At 42.4% G+C, this 27,954-nt stretch overlaps 2 protein-coding genes across 3 annotated transcripts; both read right to left on the bottom strand.

Moving 5' to 3' along the window:
* Nucleotides 1-1,037: 1,037 nt before the first annotated feature.
* On the bottom strand, nucleotides 1,038-9,308 carry LOC115797893 (ADP-ribosylation factor 1). Of its 2 annotated transcripts, none has more exons than XM_030754438.1 (5): nucleotides 9,173-9,308; nucleotides 7,986-8,143; nucleotides 7,024-7,134; nucleotides 4,427-4,551; nucleotides 1,038-2,895 (listed from the first exon to the last, which is right to left on the bottom strand). In XM_030754438.1, exons 2-5 carry the CDS (start codon nucleotides 8,131-8,133, stop codon nucleotides 2,734-2,736), a joined length of 546 nt encoding a protein of 181 aa, XP_030610298.1. In that variant the 5' UTR covers nucleotides 8,134-8,143; nucleotides 9,173-9,308; the 3' UTR covers nucleotides 1,038-2,733. The 2 variants fall into 2 exon arrangements, with proteins under 2 accessions (XP_030610298.1, XP_030610299.1); XM_030754439.1 differs by lacking the exon at nucleotides 9,173-9,308 and adding an exon at nucleotides 8,932-9,079.
* A 2,642-nt stretch (nucleotides 9,309-11,950) lies between these two features.
* map3k14b (mitogen-activated protein kinase kinase kinase 14b) lies at nucleotides 11,951-18,720 on the bottom strand. Its single transcript, XM_030755846.1, is given in 12 exon segments — nucleotides 11,951-12,115; nucleotides 12,452-12,552; nucleotides 12,633-12,753; nucleotides 13,207-13,313; nucleotides 13,844-14,398; nucleotides 14,970-15,047; nucleotides 15,050-15,119; nucleotides 15,195-15,358; nucleotides 16,969-17,073; nucleotides 18,129-18,257; nucleotides 18,335-18,464; nucleotides 18,604-18,720. Coding segments are annotated over 11 exon segments (1,611 nt in total). The 5' UTR covers nucleotides 18,351-18,464; nucleotides 18,604-18,720.
* Nucleotides 18,721-27,954: the final 9,234 nt, after the last annotated feature.

Genomic DNA, 27,954 nt, shown 5'->3' with positions numbered 1-27,954 from the left:
TTCCCCAGAATGGAGTCAGACGTAGCTCTGCAGCTCTGACTGTGGACGTTTGTCTCCCCCTACAGGTCAAAGCTGGAAGAGAAACTGCTGATTGAGCCTGAATGTTCAAAGTTTAACCAGCAGTTTAGTCCTGGTTACTTTTTCCCGCACTGCTCAGCCTGTGGGGAGAAAAGTTGGAAGGAGGCGTTCAAAGACCAACATTATTATTTCATGAAACAATTCATATTTAAACTTAGAGGGAACGTTAGCCTCTGCTGGGTCATTTTGCAAACTTATGCCTTCACAGTAATTTGACAGGTTGGGAGTTATATGCAGGAAGTGAATTTATTAAATCTCTTCTTCTTCTTCTACTGTTCCCAGACAGAACTTGTATTTCTTGACAGACTGTTGAGCATTTCTGTAAGTTACTGTTGAAATATTATACTAAACTATACTGGGATGTCTCCTTTGTATCCTCCTGACATAAATATTTAGGTGAAGTTGTACTCTGGAGAACAGACTGCATGGAAGAATGAACTGTCAGTCAAATGCCCAGTTCCATATTTTCATTCTTGGACTCTTCATGACCCAGAGTCCAGCATAATCCACATGTTGTCTCATATTGGACCTTATAGTGCCTCTCAGGTGGCAGCCCCTGCCAGTTTACACCAGCTTTCTTTTGATTGGCTGCCCCTCATAAACAAGAGGTTTGAACAGCAGATGGGTGGAGCTTGTGTTAGTGCAAAAAGCTATTTTTGGGCTGCTCCCTGATTCACCACAGGAGGTAGCTCCAGGTATTTGATTTGGCTTGATGCCCTTCCTGAAACAACCTCAAAGAACGCGTCTCTTCCCGGGATCAAACCAGGGATGCTTGGCTTGTTTGCTGAATGTGTAAACTGCAACACTATGGAGCCACGTGGAGGAAAACCAAAAAGCTGACTGAACCCTGAACTTTCACAGTAATGCACACACACTGCCCTCTTTATAGCAAACGTGTTTAACCCGAGCATCCACCACTGTAACATATGAGAGAAAATAAAGACCCTCTCCAACAGGTGTTGGATCAAATCATGTTTATTAATGTGTTCAGGAAATCCCCACAGAAACAGTTTATAGGGGAACTTACAGATTTACAATCATTCTTGACAGAAGTGCCAGCTCTAACCCCCATGGTTCAACACTGAGGACGACCAGCTAACTGCACACCCATTCCCCTCAACAGGTCTACCACCAAGTCCTTCCAACTCACCGACGAGCCTCCGACAGAGTACTTGCTGCGTTGGTCTTTTCAGCCTGCGAACGCCCAGACAGCTGAACTTCATGTCTGGACCGTTCACAGTTAAAGAGAGCCTTCATTGTTTTGTTTTTTTAAAATGTATTTTTTTATCTTTTTTTGGTGCCAATCCTTCATCCCGACCAGGAAGAAAAAAAAAAAGCGATCACACACAGCTGGATGCTTTCAGAGTTTCAAAATAAAAGTGCCAACCGTTGGTGAGAAGAGAAAAACTCGTCTGAGGCCCTCGAGGATACACTTTCTACTTCCATATACAGGATTTGTCATACTGCTCAAATGCATTTGGTTCAGCAGTCAAAGTACAAATAGAAATGCTAAAACTAGTTACCTAAAAAAAAAACAAAAAAAAAAACATGTAACATTTCTTTAAAGGAATAACATGTGAAGCCTGTGAATGTATCAGGACACCTGCCTCAGTCTGAAGTGTGCAAAATGTCCAACACCTTGTATCTGACATGGAAACACTGAAGGTCATCTCAAAAAAATGAAAATCCGAATTTAATCCCAAGATTTAAACGCCGGCAACCCGAAGATAAGAACTGCATATTCTCGGAGATTTGAATTTAAAACATTTCTTCTTTTGTGCTTCACGCTCTCGCTTAGTGGTGGGAGGGGAGAAAGGTAGTGTTCACTGGAGAACCATCGCTAAGAATAATCTGTTATATTCCAATATAATAATAATAATATTAATAAAACCAACAGCATGATTTTCAGATGACACCAGAATGACCGAGGATGGGAATTTCTATTTTCTTCTTCTTTTTTTTTTTTTTCTGGGGGGGGGGGGGGGTCCCCCATTTGCTTCGACCTGATACAGGTTAAGATGCAATTTACTGAATCTCTTGGTGGGTTTGCGGTTTCAAAAATCAGGTTAAAATGAACATCTAAGCACTGAAGGTGGGCATTTCTAGTCGATATAGATATATTCTACAGGGAGGAGTGGGGTTGCACCCTTGCTCTTTCTTTGCCGTATGAAAACCATGCTTCCTCTGGAGAGTAAGGGCAGGGGAGAGAACGGGAACAAGGTGGGGGAGCCGTGCAAGACTGAGATTAGGTGGGGAGGAGGGGGCAGGCCGAGCGGGGCAGAGGCTGAGTTTGGTGGATGGAGAGAGAGGGGCTTGAAAACCAGACTGCTGATTCCACAGGAGGTGTGTAAAAGGCACGCCAGGGTTACTCCCAATCCCAGCCAGCATACACAGAGACGCCTTCACACCCACACACCCACACACACACACAGGCACACAAACCCACACGCACACACAAGCAGCACAGGCTAGAGCCCCAATAGTACTGACGAGGAAGAGGAGAAAGCAGGAGGAAGTTGTTGAAAGAAAGAGCCGGAGCAGAGGAGTTAGAGGGGCGCAGAAGGGGGCCTGGATCCGGTGCTGCCGCTGTGTCAAAACAGAAAAAAAAAATAAACAACAAACAAACAAAAAAATTTTCAAAACTGCTGGAATGGATCATTTCTGGTTCTTCAGCTGGTTGGAGAGCCAGTCGAGGCCCTCGTACAAGCCGTCTCCGCTGGTGGCACAGGTGGCCTGGATGTACCAGCTGCGCTGGCGAAGGGCGTGCAGGCCCAGCTTGTCTGTGATCTCTGCAGCGTTCATGGCGTTAGGGAGATCCTGGAGGGCAAGAAGTGAGTTATGATGCAGTTCTGACCATTTTTAAACATCTGAACCACAAATCCCATGTTTTCATCAACAGTACAGTTACAGGTCTGAACAGTGAGAACAATGTGGAAGTGCCTTAAACTTACATTCTTTCAATGGCCACTAGGGGGCAACAGCCTATAGAAGTATATGGTAGAACATGCAGCCCCCAGTAAACACTTCGCTGATGAGTTTATGGTCTCAGTCATTTGTTTTCAGGTCATATGAAAGACATTTTCTTTGATCATTCTAAGAACCAGAAAGGATTATCCCATGAATGCTAACTGGCTAATAACTTATAATTTACAATGCTGGTTGCCAACAAGCATCCACTTTCATAGATTTGGCTCCTCACACAGTGGGAGCTCTGCGTGTTAGCTTGAGCAGTGAGGGCTCATGGGAATTATCTTTACCATCATAAGGGCCTGAACACCAAAAGTGCAAAGGCTCTGTTGCAATTAGTCTGCTTATTATTCATTACTGAATTATCCTTAGGAGTAATACTAATTAATGCTTTATATTTTTAGCATTAATATTTTATTTTGTATTGTATCATTTACTATACTGAATTATTAATGTACTAGCTTATGTTAACACTGTTTTTAATACAAATCAATTTCATTTTTGAGAGACTGGGCATGCTCACACCTTTATGAAACTTTGCAGTTTTTGTATTTAATGGGTCCCCTTATCAATAATTTTATTGATTCTCACAAACTGCACACAAGAAAGTCTGCAAAGACGGACCAGCATCCACCAAGATTCTGCAAGCTCCTCGTGCTCAGAAGCTCTTGCTAACCGAACAGATGTGAACTCAATGGCATGCAGACCACTAGATAAAATCTGAATCCGCATCAACCGACAAAGAACCTGCAGAGAACCTGTCCTCAGGCAAACATGCACTCAAACACAGAACCTGTTCTCATAGGCAGAGGAGACAATATGCTGTTTGTTTTTCTCTGCTGTGACATCTAATATCTGTGGTTGGGTCTACTGATTAGCACATTAGTAATGACATGGTTGGAAGAGGGTTTCCCCCCTACCTAATTTTTTGGCCACAGCGGCTTTATTTGCAGTAGAGGAGAGACAGGAAATGGGGGAAAGATACGGGAGAAGACATGCGGGCAAATTGCCGACAGGCCGGGACTCGAACCTGCGTCGCCCACACTGCAACGCGGCACATGTATGTGTGACTGACATGCATTGCTACTTTGAATCAAATTTCTTATTTCTTTGGGTTGAAAAATTGAAATACACAATAAGGACACAAGTCAACAAAGTATAAAAGACTGGTGTCATTTCTTTTCTTTTGGGTCATTTTAAATAAAGTTTATATTTCACCCTCCTAACACCCGTTTCTTTTATATTACCTTGTGTTTGAGTTCAGGTTCATCTTGATATCTGAGCATTTTATTATTCAAACCAATTGAGCAGAAAAATAATTCTCAAGTTCATTTTTATGGATGCGAGTGCATCTCTGTGGGGAGCTGAAACACGAGCTCACCTGTTTATTTGCAAAAACGAGCAGCACGGCGTCTCTGAGTTCGTCCTCAGCGAGCATTCTGGACAGTTCCTCCCTCGCCTCGTTCACTCTCTCTCTGTCGTTGCTGTCCACCACGAAGATGAGCCCTGCATACAAAAATACAGCATAAAAAGTGATGACACATCTTCATTTATATTCTGGTTACAAAATATGCTCTCCTGTCTCAGATAAAAAGCTCTGACTTTGTTCCAATAATAATTCAATCTGAACAGGATCCAAGTTGGCCATTTAATAATCCCCAAAGTGTAGAAGTATTAAATACAGAAGCTGATAAACACATCAGTCAAGGTATTTGACAAGTTCAGCGCAGATTAATTTATGACTTAAAGCTGCCAAATCATTTTCAAGTGTCATAAATTATGCGAAAGCTGTATTTTGCAGCTGTATTTAATGACCATGTTAAAAAGCTGCATGCTGATGGATAAAAGAACAGCAGTTTTCTGCCTTGTGTTTTTCTACTTTGATGTTAAAACAAAAATGTAGACAAGGCCAAGAAAATGGAGATGAGTTTGTTCCTTACATTTCCCATGGCTGAAGCACACTTCCTGATCTACATGCCAGCATGTTTGGGGAAATGTTTCATCATCCCTGCAGCACACTAAGTGTGCAAACAGGATGTTTTTATATCCATATAACAGGGGGCGAAGTAATAAAATGCTCAGCCCCAGCCTGTAAGTGAGATCGTATTTGTTTGTGAAGCTAAGCCCACCATCTGCATGCAGAACCACTGACCCGTCTGTTACATTACAGACTCTGTGCTGAGATGTGAAAGGAGCAAAAACAAAAGGAATTTCTTCAGGATATGGTGATGATGTTAATTTGGTCAGTTTGTCATTTAGGCAGGCTTTCAGCTGATGGGCCACCATCAAGGACAGGACTGCCTGCAGGTTTTTCCTGGCACAGCTTGACTGTTTGTTAATTTAACTGACAGAAATTTCTGCATTTTTAGGGATACACTGATCTGATATTCGGATCAGATATTGGTTCAAGCTCGTCTGCAAACGCTGGATCAGATTTCCGAGACAACGACCTGGTCAGTTCTACATTGTATGCAGCACACAGGAAGCTAACAGCAAAGAGGTAACTTGGAGGAATTTCACACTTGTACACCACCCAGTTTCTGCGTATGTCTGTAAAAGCTTTTTACTTATTTATGAATAATATGTATTTAAAAAGAAAGCGTGGGGTTTACTAAACTGCAAACTGTGGTCAAATAAAGTCAACAGGACTGAGACGCTAGACACGAGGATGCTTTGGCTTCGTTCTCTATTTTTACTCATGTTTGGTTACAGAGACCTCTTATAAATGTGGCAGCTTGGCAGACGCTGGTTCAACGCAACACTTGTTAAGAAGCCTTTATTGGACTTACGGGAATGCAACTTATTGTCAACCAGATTAATATTATGGTTTTAACAGCTCTGATGAGCCATGTATCAACTCAGTTAAGAAATGTTTTTGTATTGCAGTAATTTCAGGAAGTCAACATTCATTAGCTCTGCCAGAGAACTAATATAACAGACCGATCACTCTCTGGACTTCCTCTTTCATGGGGGCTCGAGATATAGTCCAGAATGAACGGGAGACAATGGGATCACACTTTAAGCATATGATGCACATAGTGCTGAACTACACATAACACACAAAAATGGGTCCTTGTTTCAAAAGTCAAGAACTTCCTGTTAGATTGTCAACAAAACAATTAACTCTTAAGCCATCAACTTCTATTTTGTATACATTTACCATTAGAGTGAAGGTATTGTAGTTCATCACAAAAAATGGTTTCCACACAAGTGGAGTGCTGTCTCTTAAACTTAAGTGAAACAGCAGTATCAGTACATTACAGTCATTCACCTCAACATCCCTGAACATAACACTTCCTTCTTTTACTTTTTTTTTTTTTTTTTGTGGAGTCGAGGATGGGCCTTTGAGGACATCAGGGGCCAGACTCAGATGGTCTGCAGACATTATGTAGCTCAGAATCTTCATCTTTTTGGCTTGGAAAAACGACCGGAAGATTTTCTGTCACCTTAATCATAAAATGATTAATACTCAGCACTCTAGCCCAAGCACAAATTTCATTGTATGTTGTAGAAGAAAAACCAAAGAAATTCTGTAGTCAGATGTGCCGTTTGTTGACACTGCATTTTAGATCATCACTGAAATGATTCACACATTCAATTTCACACTCGAGTGCTCAGTATGTGGAAGGTGACAGTCGTTCATCTGATGCATGCAAGGAAACCACAGGATCACTAGTGGCAGTAAAGCTACTAAGTTGGCTTCAATCACAATTAATTTCTGAAGATAAAACTACCATAAAATGTTCAACTGTTGGTTTGTCTACAGCCTGGATCATTACTGACACACGGCAGCATCGGTCAATACACGCAGGAAACGGCAGAGGAGTCACACAATACGCCCTTTGAGAGTGGAACAATGGTGTGTGAGTCACTGGTTGCTTTAAGATCATCCTTTATGCACCAACGAGGCCACCTACGGGCAGAAATGCTCACTGACAAGTGCCAGCTAAGGTAATGCCACAGTCCCCCTCGCCTCACCTTGAGTGTTCTGGAAGTAGTGGCGCCACAGCGGCCTGATTTTGTCCTGACCGCCCACATCCCAAACTGTGAAGCTGATGTTCTTGTATTCTACAGTTTCAACATTAAAACCTGCCAAAAGAACAGAAACACATATGAGTCACTCACTGACAGAAAAGGCTTTGGACAGCTCAATATCAAACACTACATGCAGGTAAAGATTTTTACGATTTCTTTTTTCACTGTTTAAAATAACCAATACAATAAAAAGTGCTTCAAATGTCTTGTTTCTAATCTCACTTGCTTATTTCCCCAAGTCAACATTTCCTGAGACTGTATTTTAATCAAGAAAAAGTCATCATTGACTCATTTTATTGCACATTTTTTATTGGCTTATTGGCCAGTATTGGCCCTGTTGACTGATAATGGCATTCACTGAGTGAGTGCCAATATTTTTGGATGCATCACATCGCTTCTGGTTAAAATAAAAAAGATTTTTGGAAAAAAAAAAAAAAAAGCTATAAGACTTTAAAGTAGATCGGTTACTTTAAGACTGAATCACTTCCCCTGGGACAAAGCAGTAAGTAAACAATAAAAAGAAAGCAAAAAACAAACTTAATATTAGTCTTGGCGATAAATTTCATAACCCAGTGCATCCCTACTAATCAAGAAAGAAATATTAACAGATATTTGAAAGAATGCAAGATCTGATTGCCACACAAACAATTTCTAAAAGAAATCCAAACATGGTCTTCAGAGTTAACATAATCACTAAAAAACAGAAATGTACCAGAACTTAGGCATGTATACTGTAAGTGGAGGATAAAAACCTTAAAACAGGTCAGTTTTTTTTAATGCCCGGGACTTTATTTGTCCCCTATAATTTGAGTGGGAAATAAGTAACAACAACCTCTTCTCAAAACAGTCTAAAAATGCAGCTTCTTTAGGGTAACTACAGTGGACTGAGACAGTTATGTCCATACCAATGGTGGGAATGGTGGTGACTATCTCTCCGAGCTTGAGTTTATATAGGATAGTTGTTTTTCCAGCCGCATCGAGCCCCACCATTAGAATCCTCATCTCTTTCTTCCCAAACAGGCCTTTGAATAAGCTCGCGAATACATTCCCCATGGTGACGAAGCTGTGAAAGCAGAGAGAGACAGGGTTAAAGTGGTGCTGCTCAGTTTCAGTGCAGTATGGTGAGAGGAAGTGGACACAGGAAAACTGTATCATGGAGAAAACAGCTGACATCTGAACAAGGTTATCAGTTTTTTATTGTTAGTCAGTTCATAATACCACAACCACATTAGAATAGGTCAATGACAGCTGTATATGTGGTCGAATAAACGAGGCGCATTGTGTGACATATGAAAGAGGACAGGTTAATTGTTTACTCAAGCTAATGACTGAAGTTCTTATTTATGGCTCTAAGTTACCAGCCACCACTTGCCATCCACATCAGCCATTAACTCCTCCACTACAGGGTTGTAAAACTTTTGACGTGTCATTTATTTAGCAACAGAAAAATCAAGTTTTAAATCCTGCGGCTACGCTGTTCATCCGTGGATAAACCGAACAGCTAACTGATGAGCCGATAAGGGAGGCCTGTTAAAGCTAAAAAACTGCATTTGCCGCAGGGATCTTATAGTTGAAAGCTAAGGTAATGTTTAAGTTCATATCATTGCGTGTTAAATGCTTAAATACCCTGTCATGTGGACGCGCGGTTACTAGTTTGTGAAAAGTCGGAGTGTCTGGTGTCTTTAGCTGCTAACAAGCACTCGAAACAGGATACTGTTAGCTTCACTAAGGGCGGATGCTTCAGCTAGATGGCTAGTTTTGCTAACATATGCTAGCTAACAATTAGCGGGCAACACAGTTCGTCAACGGTCTAAAGATTACCACCGGTGATAAAACACGTTATTAACATACCGAACAATGACTTGCCGGTGAAGCTGAAGCCCGGGTCACTCGGTGTGACCGTTAAATGAGCTGATATACGGGAGCTCACTAAGCTAGCAGGCGTTAGCTAAATGCCGCGTCACAGTTAAGAAAGAACCCCGTGACGTCACGCTCATCGGAAATTAAAGCGAGTCGCTCGCACCGCGCGACAACCGCCGCAAAATAAATGGTATTACGGGCGAAAAAGAAGCGGTTTTATGTGGGTTATTACCTTTAAAACGACAGCTTCTCGATCTTTCCGTTATCGCTCACTATCACTTCAAAATGGCGTCTTGCGCAACCAGGGAGACACCGGCGTACGGACACTTCCCACTATCACGCCGTGTCCAATCGTAGCACGTATGGTGTAACTGCGAACCCGCCCAGGCAACCGCGCGATCCAATCAGCACGTCGGCAGAGCCCTGTGCGCACAGTGCACAAAATGTCGAGGAAGTGAGCCGTACACAAGTTTATTCAAGTTTCAGACACTGAGGAGCGGCCAGCGGGGCCTCCCGAGTTATTACTGCTGATGAAAAAATGACTGCAGGGAAACACAGGATGGCCGCAACAGAGACAAATAATGACAATAACAATGGAATGATACAAATGACCACAAAGAGACACAAAAAGCACACAGAACAAACAAAAGACTGCCAAAACATCCTAAATGGCTACACTGGGCCATTAAGAAACAGAAATGGTTAAAGGACATCTAGAAGCTTGTTCCTCAAACACCGAGCTTATCTGAACCACAGGGCATTGCTATAGACTCTATATAAATGATGGACACAGCCACCGTGACATCACCCGTTGATTTGTGAAGTGCTGTTGGCTCCAGATGAGTGTTTTTGCCATTGCATCTTAGTATTTTGAAAAGTGGACACTGCAGGTCCACTGGCTGCCAACTTATGATTAAGAAGTCATTAGCCAAGGAGGCAAATTGATGTGTTTACTGAGGTCACAGATAAAGGAAGGAGAAACTAATGAGTCGCCCCCTTCTGGTCTTTAGAAAGAATGCAGATTTAAAGCATGTCCACATCAGCTTCACTTTTTAAACCTGGCCTTACAGCAGCAACAACTTTAGAAAAACATTTTTTTTTAAGTAATAATAATAAATTATTGGGCAAAAAAAGTGTGTATAATTACGTTCTGTTATTTTTTTATTCTGTTATTTTGAATGCGCCCCAGTTTCCTGAAACCTCTCTGACATGAATCTCTCTCATCTTAGTCCAGCTGAAGCATTTCAAATACAAAAGGTAATAGCTCCTAATATTTAACGCCTAGAGTGAAATATTTTTGTACACCCTTCATGGCCACATGTAGAATACAGTTTCAAAATGAGTAGAAGACAGCAGCTTCTTTGCCCTGGAGTCTTTTTTTTTATTAGGATATAAAATGTCAGTTACATTCAAGTACTAAGATCTTCAGTCTTGTGCTGTATGTGGAAAACATTATTTTAAGCTGCTTCATGCCATTTAAACTCTAAAATAAAATAAGAGACACAAACTCTCTCTTCCACATCAGAAAGTAAACAGAGATACTGAAAACTGATTTATTTTCCCTAAAGGTGCAGAAAGGAAAAAAAAAAAAAACTGGAGCAATACACACTAAAAATATACAGAAACAGTTTAACCTGAATATAGACATTTTAAGATTTTTTTCATATACTCAAGGAGCACTTTATTAGGGACACCTGCGTATTCCTGCAATCATGCGATACCAGTGCAGCAGAAACTCCACCTAAAGCTTCATTTACAGTGACGGCCTTGTTTGCATTTATTCTCATGGCTCTGTCATCAGAAGTGAAACAGAGCTCATCCTGGTGGAGCTTGACTTATACACAATGAGGAAAAGAGATGCGAGTTAAAAACTGAAGGAGTTATGAAAACGAGGGAAACGACATATGTCCACTGTGTCTACTGTGTTAGCATAATGAGCAAGCTAGATACAGTAAAGCCCTATTACGTATTACTGCTGTGCTCATCAATACAGTATATTGTTATTATTTCTGTGAAGGTGCACTTCAGGCTACTGCACAGCTTATGGCATTGATTTAACTGTAAATCAAGTATCAGGCTTTGGTCAGATAACTTTGACATGTGATCAGTTTGTTTGTTTGTTTGTCCTCTTTACCAGTTGTGGGACTTTGCACAAATTTGAAGCGGTTATTTTTCCAGGTCAATCCGTATCTGGAGCCAGGAAATTTTGGAAGGATTCTTTATCATTGTGAGATTGGATATTTTATGTTACATCTACTCAAATGCATATCAAATTGAGAAATGAGAAAATATTGGGAGAAATGGTCTCGGGAGTTCTCAAGAACAAACTCACAAATTGATCCTGCCCTGGCAGAGCTGTGGTGGTAAGCAGTCTCAGACTGCTCCTGATCATAATGTAATCCACTGGATTCAAAAACATCTAAAAAAAAAAAAAAAAAAACATGTAACCCTAAACACAGAATGGTGAGATCCATAAATATAGCTCAGGTAGCATAAACATAGCAAGGACTGATCTATCTACCTGTAAATGGTAGGTCAGAATCAGCAGCATGAATCCATGAGCCAGCCTTCCCAGGAAGCTGCTGCTGGCAGCGTGATAGGACGGGGAATGTTGTCTAGGTCTCTGTCTGCCGCCGTATTACCAACAATCATGGTTTGAACACCGCTGCCTATACTGGCCAAATGCAGCGTCCAGTTTAACAAGGTCATTTTAAAGGTGATTATATAAACAAGAGAGTGAGTTCAGTGGTCGCCCTAACCTGAAGGTCTGAATCCAGAAGAACACCTCTGGGATGTGATCAAACAGGAGGTAAGCTGAGGAAGGTTCTACCTGAACTCAATACGGTGTTCCTAATAAAGTGCTTGGTTAGTCTTTCTTTACCTGTGTTTAAGCCACTTCTTCTGTCAAAATGTTCCTTTACATTAGTCTCGTTGAACTTTATGTAAAGAAATCAGAATGAGTGTGAACAACCAAAACAAGAACGGAAAACAGTGGCAGAAATTGTCCGTCTCATTCTCGAAGTTCGAGCTTGCCGTCTCTGACCCTCCACCTCCAGCGCTGGCATCTGTCAGGAGCAGGCACACAGTGGAGCCACAGACCAGACTCTCTGATCTCTTGTTCAAAGGACACCGTCTTCCTGTCCAGAGTCTCCAAAGTGAAGGTTTTCCCTGAGATCTGAGTGACAGATGGAATTATTCATTTGGCTTCTGACTGGGTATCAAACCTTAACACCAACTGAAATTCTTCTGCAGCACAGTGTATCAAAAAGTTACTGCTGAACTGGTAAGAGTCATTTAGTTGACTTATTCTTTGATTAAACAGAGACAGATTTAAATCTAAACTTCCCCAGTTTTGTTCTATAAGTATACTTCAAGATGTTTCACTTTCTGTTCTGGAAATAAAGGGAAAAAAAGCAAACAAAAATACACTTTGAGGAAATAGAACAGAAACCTCAGCCTGATGCACCACCACATCTGAACAGTTTCTGGACATCTTAAAACCCTCTCATACCTGATCACTAATTCCTATGGCAACATGGCCCACTTTGATCCGCCTGCGTTCACGTATCCTCAAACACTTGCCCTGGACGTCCTCTATCCAGATATCAATGCCTGCAAGTGTCAGAGCGTTAGAAAAATTCTGAAAGCAAGCGGTGATCGATCAGCACAGTGACGTCTTCCTGCCGTCTTACCCTCAAAGCACTGTGAGGATGGCTGGCTGGCTGAAACTGACCACTCCAAGCATGCATCTGTTTGACTGTTGCAGGAGGAAAAGACACCAGAACTGAGGTCGTCAGATGAGTGATCAGAGTCCTAAAAAAAAATGCAAAGAACAAATTTACTTTTGTTCTTTTTTTTTTTTTTTTTTTTTTTTTTTTTTTTTTTTTTTTTTTGGAGACACAATGCACATTTTTGTCATCAGCAGACATGATGCACACAACATTTACTGTATGTAAAAGATGCATACAGCTTTCTGGTCTCAAAATACAAGCCAGTGAAGAAGTACTGTAAGTAAAGTGGGTTGCAGAGTGGCCTGCGGGGCAGGTTGCACTTCAGGGTGAGTCTAGCTTGTGACTGACAGGTCAATGCTGTGTGAGCCTGTTTCTCAGTTTGACAGTCAGACTCTCACTATGTCTAGTTTCTAAACACTAAGATGCAGATGGCGAAATCACTCAGTTCAAAGTTTCAAAAACAGGAAATTACAAACCAGCGAGTGACGACACTGTGGCTGCATCCATCTTTCACACACAGTGTATGGATACACACCTTGTCTGAGGTATCTATCGGCGATGTGTCTGAGCAGCTGAAACAGGATGGTGGGTCATCTCGAGGTTCAGGGGACGGGGTCTCGATTGTGGCACCTTTAGCTACATCTAGTAGGGGACAACATGTTAACAGTTTCTGTTATTAGCAAACTCTGGGGCCAAGCTTTGAAAACTCTAGCTGGCTTTGGAAGGAAACCTCTCTTCTTTTGGGCTCCGCTGTGTGATGCAAGCCATGTTAGCTCCAGTCCCTTTAAGCCAGCTTCGTTCTGACTAGCTGCACCCATATACAAAAGGTTTGGAGAGCACGTGGGTGGGGCTCATGGAGCTGTGTACCTCAGATGATTATATTAAAGATATCCTGTCTCTGTGACTCCCTGAAACGGAGTATTTAGAGCAGCCTGGAGCCTGAGCTTTTAGCTCACGTGGATTACTTGTTCATAAACTGACTTCATTATTTCAAGCTTTGGCTGTGTAACTGCATACAAATGTATGTGACAGAATATAAGAAAGAGGATAATATGTGTGCATTTAAAGTATTTCTTTGGCACAAAGAAAACAAGTTCTGTAATCTCATCTGAGTAAAATTTGAAATAATATGATTATTGAAGTAATACCGCTGCTGGGTTTTTGTGACTCACCATCTCTGAGGTACTCCAGTTCTGCTTCTGATCCCCACAAACTGTCATTTGTCTGCTGACTGTTTTGCAGCAAAGGGAAAAGGCCTCGGAGAGCATGAAGATACTCCGTGGACTCAGAAGAGTCCCACTCTTCCTCCTCCTCTTCATCACCTTCCTCTTCCCAATCCCCTTCATAGTCCCTCTCAGTTTTCAGCCACTTCTCCTGAATACATTCCTCCTCTCCCATGTATATATCTACCTCTGAATCAGACCCGCTCTCCCAGTCTTTTTCATCGGTGATGTAATCATCTCTCAGTGATTTTGGCTCAGAGTCCCACTCCCCAGTTAAGCAACATGTCTCCAGCTCTGAGACACCTTCTGACCAGTCATTGCTGTCCTCATCTACTGCTGTAGTTCTCCAAGGGCTCACCCAGTACATAGAAGGTGCTGAGACAGTATGTGATGGTTTATTCTGGATCTGATGGGACAAAGAGCAGGGAGTGTCTTCATTCTGGTTCTGGCCACAATACAGTTTTTCACAGGCAGTTTTCATGGACCAAGAACTCAGACCTCCAACTGTGGAGAAAATATTCATTTGCAAGGTCACAATATGTGTGAAATACTTGGCATTCAGAGACAGTTAAGACCTTTCTTTGGCAACAAAGTGGATTTGGAGTGCCTTAGGGCTCAGTGCTATTTTATTTATGCCCTAGAGGGCATGTCTCTCTCCCCTCAGCCCTAACAGCAGATGACTGCCCCTCCCTGAGCCTGGATCTGCCGGTGGGTTCTTCCTGTCAAAAGGGAGTTTTTTCCTTCCCACTGTCGCCAAGGGGGCCATTTTCACTGTTGGGTTTTCTCTGTATTATTATAGGGTCTTTACCTTACAAATTAAAGCAGCTTGAGGCTTTCACTAAGGGCTGTGAATGCTGGTACAGTACACTCTTTAAAGAAACTTGTTTCTCTTTGTGGGCCATGATTTCACTGCTCTCATTTAAAACAGATTTTATTTACAACTCTTTAATTTTGCTCACATTTTTTTTTTTTTTAATGATGCAAAGCACTGTGTAACCTTTGTTTGAATAAGTGCTCAGTAAAAGCACTGTATACACTGGGATGATTATGAGATGAATTTATGATGTGCATCGACCTGCTCTGAGGGCCTTGGTGGTTTTCCTCCTCAGCTCATTTGCTGATGCTCTTCTTTCGGGGTCCTTCTGGAGTCCGGCCTGAACACTTTGGCTGTGAAGTTGTTGCAGTTGGATGGCACCTCCCACAGAGGCGGAGGCTCGTTGACAATCTAACAGATGAAATATATAAGTGTCAGTTTGTCCCATCCAGTATCTGACAACAACAGCAAAGAAGAGATCCTCACCTGGAGACACAGTGGATGGGAATAGTAACGTATCCATGGCTGGCATCCATTGAGCATGTGCAGTAGCATACAACAGCTGCTCCACACATCCGCCTTGTTGCAGGGTTGATCCCCTCGCGCCACTTCTGGGGCCATGTGGGTCTCTGTGCCAGGGAATGCAGCTCCTACATTGACAAACACTAAATGAATTTTTTTTATCTCTAAATTTTTTTTTTTTATCCCATTTAAAGAATAACAATCCAATTCCTACTACTTATCCAAAGACATACGGTAATAAATGCTAATGTTTGTTTCCATGGACTGTGTCAGTTTGTTCAAAGCTAACCAGTTTTACATGTGAGTGGCAGTTTGCCTGCCATGTGGCTGTAGAGGTGAAAATATGTCCAACACTTTGGTTAATAACTGAATACTCGGAAGACTGAGGCAAATGTTTGCATATTCGCATGCTAGGCTAAGGACGTTGCACGATATCTCCCAAAGACATGAATGTTTGCGAGGCTAAAAGATGATGCTGAAAGACAAATTTATTCAGTGCACACTTCTTATGAAAAGGCAATTCAAAGTGCTTTACATACACAGCATTAACATAAGAAAAGAATAGCAATAAATAGGAATAAAATAGAACATAAAAATGCAAATTAAAATAATAGAAACGACAGATGGCACGATGATTTATGAGTGCAGTGCAGGAATGTTTTTTGAAGTCTAGGAGATAACTAGAAATAGCTCAAACTCTAACAATCTGACTGCTGTTTTTGGTCTGGATGAGCAGAAATCGGAGGTGTCTTAAAGTGCGTTGTGAAAAAGACCATTACAACAAACCCACCTGCTGAAATAAAATCATTCATGAACCGTGGAAGCTTCAGGATAGAGCACTGATGGAGTTTGGCCCACACTAGAGCCTAACAGTCAGGATGTCTCCAAATAATCAGTTTTAAATCTTCACAGTAAAGTTCAAGAAGAATCAATTTGTCACATTTAATTAGATTTTTCTGTGTAATCGTTTTAATCAGGCTCAGCCAAGCGCAAACAGTGGAACTAATTAAGTAAAAAACTCAAGGGCTGAAAAATAAAGCCAGCAGTTCCTCTAACGGCCACTTGAGACTCCTCATAGACTCTAATAAAGTCCACCTGTACCGCAGAAATAAACATGTTTACAGCCTGATGCAAAAAGTGATTTTGGCTTCAGAGGATAGTTTCTCCTTAACATCTCTGTGTGTGTGTGTGTGTGTGTGTGTGTGTGTGTGTGGGGGGGGGGGGGGGGGGGGGGGGGGGTTTAAGTCATCCATGAAACATTAGCTGTCAGTGGGCTTCATCTCAGCTAACTGGTGTTACTAAACTGGACCTCTTAATTGTGTTTGAGCTGTAGGAGCCTTCTGGTGGATTGTTAATGGAATTATTTGACAAAGAATATGACTTCCTGTGAGGCACAAACTGGGCAAAATTCTAGTGGTTCATTGGTCTGTTACTTCCAAACTCGGAACGAGCTCTGCTGTCAAAATGATAGAGATGAAAAACAGCTGACGCAGAGGTGCAGATCTTTAGCTGCTCTCAAACCACTTCAATGACGATAAAGTTAATGCAGTTTTTCTATTTGTTATCATAATGTAGGTGCTGATGAAGATGAGTGACCAGGAGGGAAATGAACTGTTTGCTGAAGGTTTGTGCTCATTTACTTGACAGTTTCTTGGGATTTATATTCATTTATGTATCGTTTGCTAATTGTTTGCTAATTGTGCTCCAGTTTATTGCAGACGTTTGAGGATCAACTTACCCCTGAATGTCTTGGTGCTCCATCCGCTGTCATCTAAAGTCTCTGAGAGACCAAAGTCACAAAGGAATGTGTCTATGCAGTCTGCAGACAGCAGCACATTGTCAACTGGAATAAGATCAACACACAGGATTCAGTGGGACAGCTTGTTTTCATTCGGTGCTCATTATGAAACAGTTGACTGAGAAGCAGGAGGCTGTCAGAGGCTGTCAGAGGCAGTCAGAGTGACGGGTGCACAGGGGGCTAAAGCCTGAACAGCTGTCTCAAGGTAGATTAAGGTACCATCTCCAAAAATAAAGCACATAAAGTTTTTCCCCATCTGATATGATGAGATTTGATGGATCTATGATGAGTGAAGCTTTTAGAAATGAACTCAGAGCACAATGGAGGGGCCTGATGTGAGCAAGCCCCCTCCTGCTCAATCCTATGAGCAGGGATTACTGAGGGTTTAGGGGTGAGGTATCAGTTTAGGATTAAGTACGATCACAGGGAATGCTAGCTGACAGCAGAACCACCAGCTTGAGGCTTTACTGGGCTCCCTTCCCTGTAAGTTCTGCTGATTATATGAAATCCCTGCAGACAGAGGTGCTGTGGGGTCTCACAGCAAACTCGGGGGACAGTCTGAAACACTATAGAATGTGGCTGTGAATTCTCGATAGGCAGCACTGCTGCTGACACCTGGATTTTTCACCATTTGTGGGCAGGAAAGTAAAAATAGCACTGACATATGTAACTTTAATAAGGCAGTGTCAATTCACAGAACAACACGACCTTCGATTTAGAGTCATGTTTGTTTCCAGCTGAAAACTGTGAATCCAATATTCATCTTCTTTTAGCTCCACCAACTAATCTGAATCTCTGTTTGTTAAACGCTCCACTGTGTCTGAAAAGAGTTCAATTCATGGGCTATAAAACCAAAATAACTCGCAGAAACACACTGAAATTCAAAGCTGGGTAATAATTACCTACATGTAATTACAAATGCGTACCTTATTTATGATGCTCCATTTATTTTTATTGAGCTTTGCACCTCTATTTATCCACCTGCTTCTAAAAATGAAGTGTGCTGCACAGGCATGAAGAGGCACGAATAGCTGAAATCGCCACAGGTTGCAGAATCTCTCAGGTTGGGTGCAAAAATGAGCAGAAACACAAGAACGCACCTTTGACATCCAAGTGAAGCACCCTTCTGTGGTGCAGGTGTTCCAGCGCCCCCAGTGCTTGATGAAGGTAATGCAGGGCCAGATCTTCAGGTAGGCAGGTCATCTCCTTTAGAAGCTGGGCCAAACAACCTGATGGGATTTGGGAGAGTGTGATTACTCCTTCAGAGTGCTCAGATTGCTTTTACAGTGCATTTTACTCAGTTTACCTGACTTCAGGTCCATGAAGAGAACAACGTTTAGCCCCTCCCTTACAGCCCCGAAGAGCTCCACGACTCGAGGGGAGTTCAGAGCACTCCATGTGCTCACCTCCTCGCTGCTGAAATGACTCAGTGGGATCTGAGGGGAATGGACAACAATGAGCTGAATCACAGAAAACAGTTTAAATGAGCTCAGCATGTCACGGCCCAGGAGCTTCAAACCTCTCGGGTGAAGCACATCTGGATTTTAATGACTGACTCAATGTTTCTTGGCTTACCCTCTTGGCAGCACATTTGAAGCCAGTGCTTCTGTCACGAATGCAAAACACATCTCCATATGAGCCGTTCTGGATGTGATGAAGGACTAAGTACTCCTCTCCCTCCCTGTACTGACAACTGCTGGGCTGGAGATGCTTACAGAAACAAAGGGAGGAAAAAGCTCAATCAGACAGCAGATGTTGCGTGAGGTGATGAGATGTTTGGTGTCAGTTATAAAAGAAATTGGAGGCTTCTCAACTGGGCTGCAGTTGAGAAGCCTCCAACGTTACCGCCTGCTCAGGTTCTGGCATCATTTGTTACTAAAGTAACAAAATAAGCCGGCCACACTGAGACTGTTCACAGACAAAAACAATGTGGATAAACTGGATGTAAATGTATTACATGATGAAATATGAAGCCTTCGTTGGCGGGTTTCGTGGTCTTCCAGTTGTTCAGGACGTGTTTGATCAAATCTCTGTAGAAAGCTGAAACAAACAGCTTTGGTATGTGCGTCACTTTGTCTCTCAGCTTCTCTGAAACTGCGTCAGTCATGTCATCAAACCCAAAGGAACACTGGGATGTATTCTCAGTGCTTAGGCCCCAAGTACAGTCTGAATTTCCCAGCAGGCTTTGCACACTTCCCGCAGAGTCAGAATCCCGCCGTGCATGGGAGGAAGAATTAAATCCAGGCACACACATTAGGTCAAAGGTCGGCGCGATGGCTCGCGTGCCGGTGTCGACACAGTAAGATGAGTCTGAATCACTTTCATGAGTGTAAACAGAGTCATCGTCAGAGTCCGAACCTCCTCTGTGGTCAGTGCTGGATGTATCATCTATATCTATTGATCTATGTACTGATTGGTCCTCTGACACTGACACCTCCTCTGATCTCCTCGCACAGTCACACACTTCTGCACAGCTGCAGGAGTCTCTGCAGGGCTCTGAGGCCGAGTCAGTGAACTGAGGAGGAGGAGGTATGATGTCAGCTGATGAAGTCGTCTCTCTGTCTGTTGATTTCAGCCAATCAATCTCCTGCACCCACAGACCCCTGATAATAGGAGGCTCCTCCCCCTCCTCACACCTCTGTCTGGTTCTGGTTTTCCAGCGCTGTTTCCTCTGGTGGAAGCACGGGAGTTTGGCAACGTTGTAAAAGTTCTCGTCCTCTGAGTTGCTCACAAAGGCAGCTTCCTTACTGAGAGTCCTGCAAACGAGAAGAAGTACGACACTTTGGTTTGTCACACAGAAAGCTTGACGCAGGCCACAGTGTTCATGCTCCCTTATAATGGATAGAACTGGGTGGTCCCAGGTTGTTGTGATGTATTTGTGGTGTTTGGGTTCTTGCTTTGATTTTATTGATATTCTTTATTGTGTTTCCACTTCCTGTTTTATTTTAGTAATTGCTTTTCCTTGCATGTCTCCTATGCTCTGACTTCCCTGTGTTCCCTCAGCTTTCCTGATCGTTTAGTCCTGCATCCTATATACCCCCTTCTCTCAGTGCATACATCCTTGATTCCTCTCTCCTCGTCTTAGTCCCTCCCACCAGAAAGTTGATGTAAATTAAATATGAAGTTGTTATGTTCTAGCCCAACTATACCTCTATTTTATGATCTCAGGTGTAACAGCGCTCAGGACATGTTTTCTATTTAGGGTCACTTTTTAAAAATCATACCTAAATAAGTGAAACAACATATGTATGAGTTGATTAAAGAGCCCTCCTCCCTCCATCCAGCTGTGTGCCTTGATGGTAGATCCTCCTCTCTCACTTTTCCTCTGACATCATATGCATTTCAGGAATTGAGACATCCTTCAGCATGCTGTGCTGGCTGATTTCTGGGTCACAGTCAGGAGGATGGATGTATTTTTGCAGCATGTTTTAGTCACCATGAGTTACCAAAAGCCTAACTTATTCAAACCCTGCTCACTCTGTCTTTGTTGTTATGATATATGGCTAAGGGTATGTCCACATGCTTTCACGATGGTTTGGGTACTGTGAAGTTTTTAAATGCAGCCCTGCCCCACACACAGGCCCAGGTCTATGAACCCTCATCAGTGTGAGCTACATGTAAGCCGTATAATGTCTGTGTCATATAGTTTTGGCCATGGAGTGCATTACAGCCCATGCACAAGTAACGTGTGTTGTAAATGTGTTTACCTGTGCTTTTGAAGGAGGTGGGACTGAGAGTAGGGGCACTGAGTGTTGGTAGGGCTGAACTCCTGGAAGTCTTCTCCTGAGACAGAGGGACATGAGGAATTAAAGAAGTCTTCTTGTAGATGAAAGTTCATGAACTTTATCAATGAGCCATCTGCTGTAAAAACTCTCTACTCTGATTATTGTCCACAAAGTAGTCATAGGTGAATAACAATGCTTGTTAAACCAATCGATTCCCATGAGCACAGTCTGTTTTTGGGCTACTGAAACAATCTCCACAGATCCTTTTTAGATCCCAATTGGAAAGCTAGGAAGTGGAACTCAAAGATTCCCGCTTCCTCATAAAGTTCTTTTTCTTTAAAGGTAGATGTCATTCCTAAAATGAAAACGCTGCAAGCTTTTAGCTGCTTTTATGACATTATGCATAATAGCAGCTAATGCAGCATTTCTTAAATACACCTGTTTGGTAGAGAACAGGTAGTGGTTGCATTAGCAGCTGTTATGTAAATCTGAATAGTGCTGTTGGACAGTTAATCATGGTCACAGAGAATCCAAACCCTTTAAGAATGGTCAGCACGTTTTCAATCATTGCTGCCTAAAAGTAAGATCAAAGCATTTTCATTTAAATTGTGCTGACATCAAATTTAGTGACACGTTCATGTAATTTAGGTCCGATTAAGTCTTGTGTAGCCCAATAGTAGACTGGTGACCTGTGCAGGATGTGCACCATCAGAGGGATGAAAGCTTGCTTTCATAACCTTTCAAATGTCCCTGAATCCATGCTCGGATCTCAGTCTTACTCTCAGCCTGTGCCACTATGGAGACACACGGATTCTCCTCAGAAACCTCACGCCCCCCTGTGGCCACGTGCTTGGCTGTGCCGTGCTGCATCACCCGGCTCAGGTGGGGGGCGATGGCTTGGACCAGTGAGTCCTTCTCCTCCTCGCATCCATGGCTGTCATCCACTTTGCCAAGAAATGAGACCTCAGATCCACCGGTCACGATGATGAACGGTGTGCTGGAGTTGAACATCCGAGGAATGGCCATGTCTCCGTCAGCGAGCATCTAGAACTGGAGGAGAAGGAAAAATCTGTTTAAAAGAAGAGACACTCATCAGCAGATTCATGCAGGCGTGTCAGCGTACTTACCATCTAAAATGGTGTTCTGATGTGGATAACCTGGCACATGGACACTGTTCTTTTTGTACTTTAAAGAAGTGTATTTGCCCTATAAAAGAGAAAATGAAGACACAAACTAAGAATATGTGCACATTCATTTTTTTCCTGGTGATGGTACAAATTAAATGAAAGAATCACCAGAGTACAAGGAAGCCACGAGCTTTAAAAACACTCCTTAAGGAATCCGTGGTTTGGCTAAATGCTGGCATGTCATGGGAAGTATCAGCCTCACTGTAAGGAACATGAAAGGACGTTTTCTTTCAGTTTGGACACATTATTGGTATCTGAGAAATCTAAACTAAAATGTGCACCACCAGGTGGAAATGCTGATTGTAGCCATTTAGCTCCATTCACTGAGGATTATGTTGCAGACACCCCCTGCTGCCAGCTGCAGCCAATTTCTGTACAATGGGATTAATGGACGATATGAGCTGGGGGGGCAGCATGGTGGCGCAGTGGTTAGCACAGTTAGAATAACAACTGAAAGGTCTGGCTTCGATTCCACCTTGGCCCAGGCCTCTCCCTCTCTCTGTGTGGAGTTTGCATGCTTGTGTGGGTTTCCTCCGGGTACTCCGGTTTCCTCCCACAGTCCAAAGACATGCACTTACTGGGGTTAGGTTAATTGGCTACTCTAAATTGCCCATAGGTGTGAATGAGAGTGTGAATGTGAGTGTGAAAGGTTGTTTGTCTCTCTGCGTTGGCCCTGCAACAGGCTGGCAACCTGTTCAGGGTGTACCCTGCCTCTCGCCCTATGTCAGCTGGGATAGGCTCCAGCCCCCCCGCGACCCTGAACAGGATAAGCGGAAGCGAATGGATGGATGGGATTAATGGGAATACCACAGCCATCCAGGGACAGGGTGAGGAAGCAACAACAATAACAAAAAAAAAGTCAGCTGGAGTGGTTGAGGCATCTGGGATGGGATGTCTCCAGAACACTTCGTAGGTTAGGTGTTTTAGGCACGTTAAAAACAGATTCAGGGCACAGTGGAAACGTCTCTGTGGCCCCTCAGCAGAGCTGGAGGATAAGCACTGAAGATGGATGGATCAAATGACTTTCCTATACCTGCTTTCCTTTTGTACAGGAGCAAAATAGTGACTTGTCAGCCATTTTTATGTGCTGTATATGGACGACACCTGTACAGGTGAGAGGTTCAGCCACTGGATGTCACTATAGAATCGATGATTTAGGGGCTGCTCAGATACCCTCGGTCCCTGGTGCGTGGATGAAGTCTTTTGCAGTGTGTTTAAAAACAAATGAATCATCATCTGAAGCTAAGATTTGTCTTATAATAGGAACAGAAATTTTGTTCAATCATTCACAAATATCTGAAATTAGACGTTTAAAGGTGCCACTGATATGCTGCGATTACAAATCCCTCTTTCTATTTTTATTTCAACTAAAAATAATTTTCAGGAAGAAATACATGTATGTGTTTTGCCTCTTGATTATTTCCATGTGTACTGGCTATCCTACGTTTTTATGCAGATAAGTAGGAAAAGCATTTCATTCTCATATCCTTAATTCAGGATATTCATATTCTAATCCTTCGGTTTAGGCTATTAACCCACATTCTGTCATATTTACATATTTACATAAGTTAAAATGCAGATTTGTAATATTAGGCACATAACTGATCTTTTACGCCCTACTTTTAGGTACTTAAATTCCTCCCGCAACACAAGAACCCTGATTACTTCAGCCATACTAGAAACAACTGATTTGTAGCTGACAAGCACTTTAATGTGGTGGCATTTGCCGTGGTGGTGGGGGGGCGTGAGCCCAGCAAGGTGAATATAAATAGCACACAGAGAGGCGGCTGCATGCCTTCCACTGAGGCTGTCCAGCTGTCAAAGTCTCTCTTCCTCAGCACTCGCCATGTTGACAGCGAATACTGGGGGATCAAAACAGACACTCTTCCCACTCACAGAGGTAGCACTTGTCCTGGAAGTCCTCACACAGAGCCTGCGTGAGTGGATATCCAAAGGCTTCATAAAATGGGAATAAAGAGGCGTGTCTGTTTTTACCTATAGATGAACTTCATTTAAGAGACGATCAGACGTTCAGGACATGCAAGATCTACATGTTAGACTCTGGAAATGACTGACACCACTCTTCCTATCCTGCATCTTATACTACACTTTCTGTCAGCCTCCAACTTCCTTCTTAACTCTGTGACCTGAAACGAGGACACCTCCAGCACAGTCAGGCTCACAGATCCAGTCACAGCAGAGCACATTACCTCAGGAGGTCCGTCAGCTGGTCTCAGGTTCGGCTGTAGAAGAAGAACCAGAGCTTTCCCTTCCTATCTGTCTGTCTTCTGTCCGTCTGTTCTCTCTGTTATTATGTGTTTGTTAGTTTCCAAGTGTAACTTACCGGCTTTCTGCCCCCGCAGACCCTGCTGATTGGCCCACCGTGTGTGTGAGTTATGAGCTCTTACACCTCTGTCACCCTGGCCCACCCACTTACCCACCCTTCCACCCACTCACCCACACAGCCTCAAAGACTCTGGATGGATTCTGTAGCTGCCCTCGATGACACTTGGATCATTAAACCCGCTCCAAGTGTCACGATCTAAATCCAAAATCTCACTGTTGCTCAGCATGACTGTTTTTTCTGCCCAGCCCTAAATGTCAGTATAATGGGATATTTCTTATTTTCAATAATAACGATTTAAGGTTTGTAGTTTTTAACTGACCCTCAGTGTGTTTGATGCAGATTCCTCTCTACTTAAGAAGTTATAAGGACTCAAAATTTGCCGAATTTTCACCCACCCCATGTATTTTGAGGGCCTATAACTTGGAATTCCTAATAATAGCTTCATTAAGGTGTGGATCAGGTGACCTCGGATGACCTCCTTTTTCACTTCCCAAAGGTTCATCTGTGACTCCTGTCTTTTATCCTCTTTGTGGTCTTTTTTTTTTCTCTGTTCTCTTTCCCCACAGCCCCCAGCCGCCCACAGAGATATCGGCCCCTGCCTGAGTCTGGTTCTGCTGGAGGTCTCTTCCTCTCCCCCATCAGCAAGTGTTGCTCGTAGGGGACTGTCTGATTGTTGGAGTTTCTGCTCTTTATATTTTAGGGTCTTTATCTCACAATCCAAAGCTCCTTGCGATGTCTCTTATTGTGAATTGGAACTTCCGTACATATCAATAAAGCTAAATTAAACTGATTGAATTTGTTTTAAAATGTATTTCACGAGAGTGTCGCGGTGAAAATATTCATGCAGCTCAATCAGCAGTTTCACATAAAATGTACTGATAGCTTAAAATGCACATATGATGACACTGTAAATAACTAAGTATTCTGTTTGTACAGTTATGGTTACAGACTTATGCCACCTGCATGAGCCTGTGTTACACCTTGTGTAACATATTTGTGTGTCACAATTTTTATAAAAAAAAAAACAAAAGAAAATACTGTCTCGCTTTCTTGTGTCCGTTGGCAGCTGGACTCCACACATTCATGCGTGCATTAGTAAAATGCCACAGGAGGGAGTGTGTCGTGTGTGATTTGGGTGGAGGGCGCCTCTCCCTGGCAACATGTGAATGGGATCAAAGACGGACCAATAGTGAGGCTGTGTTTCCTCACACGTCAGCGGGTTTCTGTCACTTCGGTCCTCCCTGCTGTTGGCGGGTCAAGTCGACTATACATAGAAGTGAAAAGTCTCCCTGAGGCTGTTTCAGCTTCTTCAGGTCTCACTCACTGATGGAAATAATGAATCGGGGCTTTAAATTTAGATAGAAAACATGTTTTTTTAAAAAAAATATATTTAGGTTCTGTCAAAAAGAATTATTTACCATTTCCTGAGAAATCACCGGTGCGGTTTAACACCTCTGTGAGGCTCTAAGGCCAGGAAATGGTTAAGTTAGCATGAGCAGAAACATCCAGCAAGAACAGGTTTTCGTATTGCGTATTTACTCTTTCTATAATATAATTACTGAGAGCTTGTTTCACTAAATTACATTATATAAAGTATAATTACATTATACTTTATACAGCATAATTACTGAGGGTTTATTTCTGTACTCTCTCCAATCATTTTTTTTTTAATCCAGAGGAGACCACATTTTTGAGGTCGGAGCATCTTTCGTAGTTTTTATTAAACCTTCTTTCCTTGATTCAGTTACTCAGGCCGTCCCATCCCTTCTCTGTTTGTACATCTAATCATCATTTCCTCTCCTTGTGTCCTACCATCCTCTGACTAAAGCTGTGAGTGGAGGAGGCGAGGAAGAGACACAAGGAGACAGGAGAGAGGTTGGTGTATTCCAGCTGCGTGCCACACCGGTTTCGTTCATCACAGGTAGAAGCATTTGTGTAAAAGGATGCATATGTGCTTCCATTGATTACTTCCATCCTTCCAGGTCACAAGCAAGAGGGTGGAGGAGATGAGGACACAAAAAGCTCCTTTTTGGCAGTGGCTTACACAACTGCTCACACGCACATATGAACACATATTTGTATGTGTGAACTGGGAAATGTCCTAATTGTGTGGATTTTACCCAAATCACAAAGCACTTTTGTGTGTGTATACTAAGTGTTACACACATAAGATTGAGATTATTATTCATGGCAAAACTACAGTTTGGGTTACATTTATTTTCTTGTGCAAATGCAAGAATATGACATTCAGGATCTTATTCATTAAATGTGATGTTAAAGAAATAAAATACTAGGTTTTATCAGTCTGCTTCCTGTCACAGTGGCGCTGAATGAACCTTGAAGCTGGTCAGGGTTATCGGACCTGTTCAGAGCTCAAACTGCTTTGTTTTCAACTCCAGCAGAAGAGCCGCCATGTCTGGTTTCTACCACTAGAGGTGATTAAAGCCCGGCATCTCTGGCCTTCCAGTAAAGTGGGACAGACACACACACACACACACACACACACACACACACACACACACACACACCATCACAGCTCTGTCTCTACTCCAATATCTTCTATTTACTCAGGTTGCCATAACAACTGTCTGATGACGAGGTGGAGCCAGGCAGGAGGGGGAGGTAAGAGGATCCAGGAGGAGGAAAGGTCACAGGAAGTGTGAGAGCTTGTTTGGCTTTTTCGACAAGGCTGACCTCACCAAATTTAATTACCACATCATCAACCAGGCAGATTTTTTTTTTTTTAAGAAGTTTATCCAGCCTGAAATTAAAAGGTGAAATTAAGACTACAGGAGGAGAAAACAGCCGCTGAATGGAGCGCCAAAGGTGAACATTTATTCCAGGAGGGAGCCAATCTAAATTTTAAAAAAATGAAAACATAGAGACTGATATATTTTTAAATGACTTCTAAGACCTCGTTCAGTATTTGGGAACTCCTCCAAATCTAGAAACCCAAACTCTGACATATGTTAATAACTGATTAATCGTGCAACCCTGCTTTCAAATATGATCTTAAACAGGAGATGGGCCAGATTTTAGGTGAGCCGTTGGATTGGATTACACTCGTTCCCTGAGTGTTTTGTTACAGGTAACTTTGTAACTCATGCATTTCAGTTTGTGATCGCACCACCAAGATTTTCTAATCCCAAACTTGAACCTTTTTCTGATCTTAACCAGAACTTATGGTGCTTAAAGAAAAGACAATCCAAGCAAAAAGTGTAGATGTTTCTGTGTGGGATTATGACTTAATCTGAGCAGTGAAATGATCTACACCCCCACCTTGCCAACCTGGAAATTCTGACTTTCCCCACATTACCTTCCGTTTGTGTGCGGATACAAAGTAACAGATTAGATTGGAGTGATGAATCAAAGCATGACAGGATGTCATAATGAATGTGGTGATGAACACAAATTGTCATTGATTTTATTTGTACCGTTTACGCCACCTGTGGAATGAGTGAAGAAAAATAAACTTAGTTAATTTTAATTGTGAAAGAAAATAAAGTACCAGTTTGCTAGTTTGGTGCGTGCTTTCACATTCTGACAATCAAAATAAAATATTGGTGAAAATTTTTATAACCATCTTTCTTCATTGACCTCATTTTTAACTCAATGAGAGCTGCAGTGTCTGGTTCCTACCACTAGAGGTGATGAAGCAGAGCCTGGC

This window comes from Archocentrus centrarchus, chromosome 19 (genome assembly GCF_007364275.1).
Source record: "Archocentrus centrarchus isolate MPI-CPG fArcCen1 chromosome 19, fArcCen1, whole genome shotgun sequence".
Taxonomy (NCBI): Eukaryota; Metazoa; Chordata; class Actinopteri; order Cichliformes; family Cichlidae; genus Archocentrus; species Archocentrus centrarchus.
This window is presented reverse-complemented; position numbering and strand designations above follow the sequence as displayed.

What these genes read in the sequence shown, in the direction of transcription:
- LOC115797893 (XM_030754438.1), bottom strand. Translation starts at nt 8,133, where the DNA reads ATGGGGAATGTATTCGCGAGCTTATTCAAAGGCCTGTTTGGGAAGAAA. An exon ending in CACCACCATTCCCACCATTG is followed by an intron (nt 7,135 to 7,985) that starts GTATGGACATAA and finishes TTCTTTTGGCAG; the next exon opens with GTTTTAATGTTGAAACTGTA. An exon ending in CTACTTCCAGAACACTCAAG is followed by an intron (nt 4,552 to 7,023) that starts GTGAGGCGAGGG and finishes TTTTGTATGCAG; the next exon opens with GGCTCATCTTCGTGGTGGAC.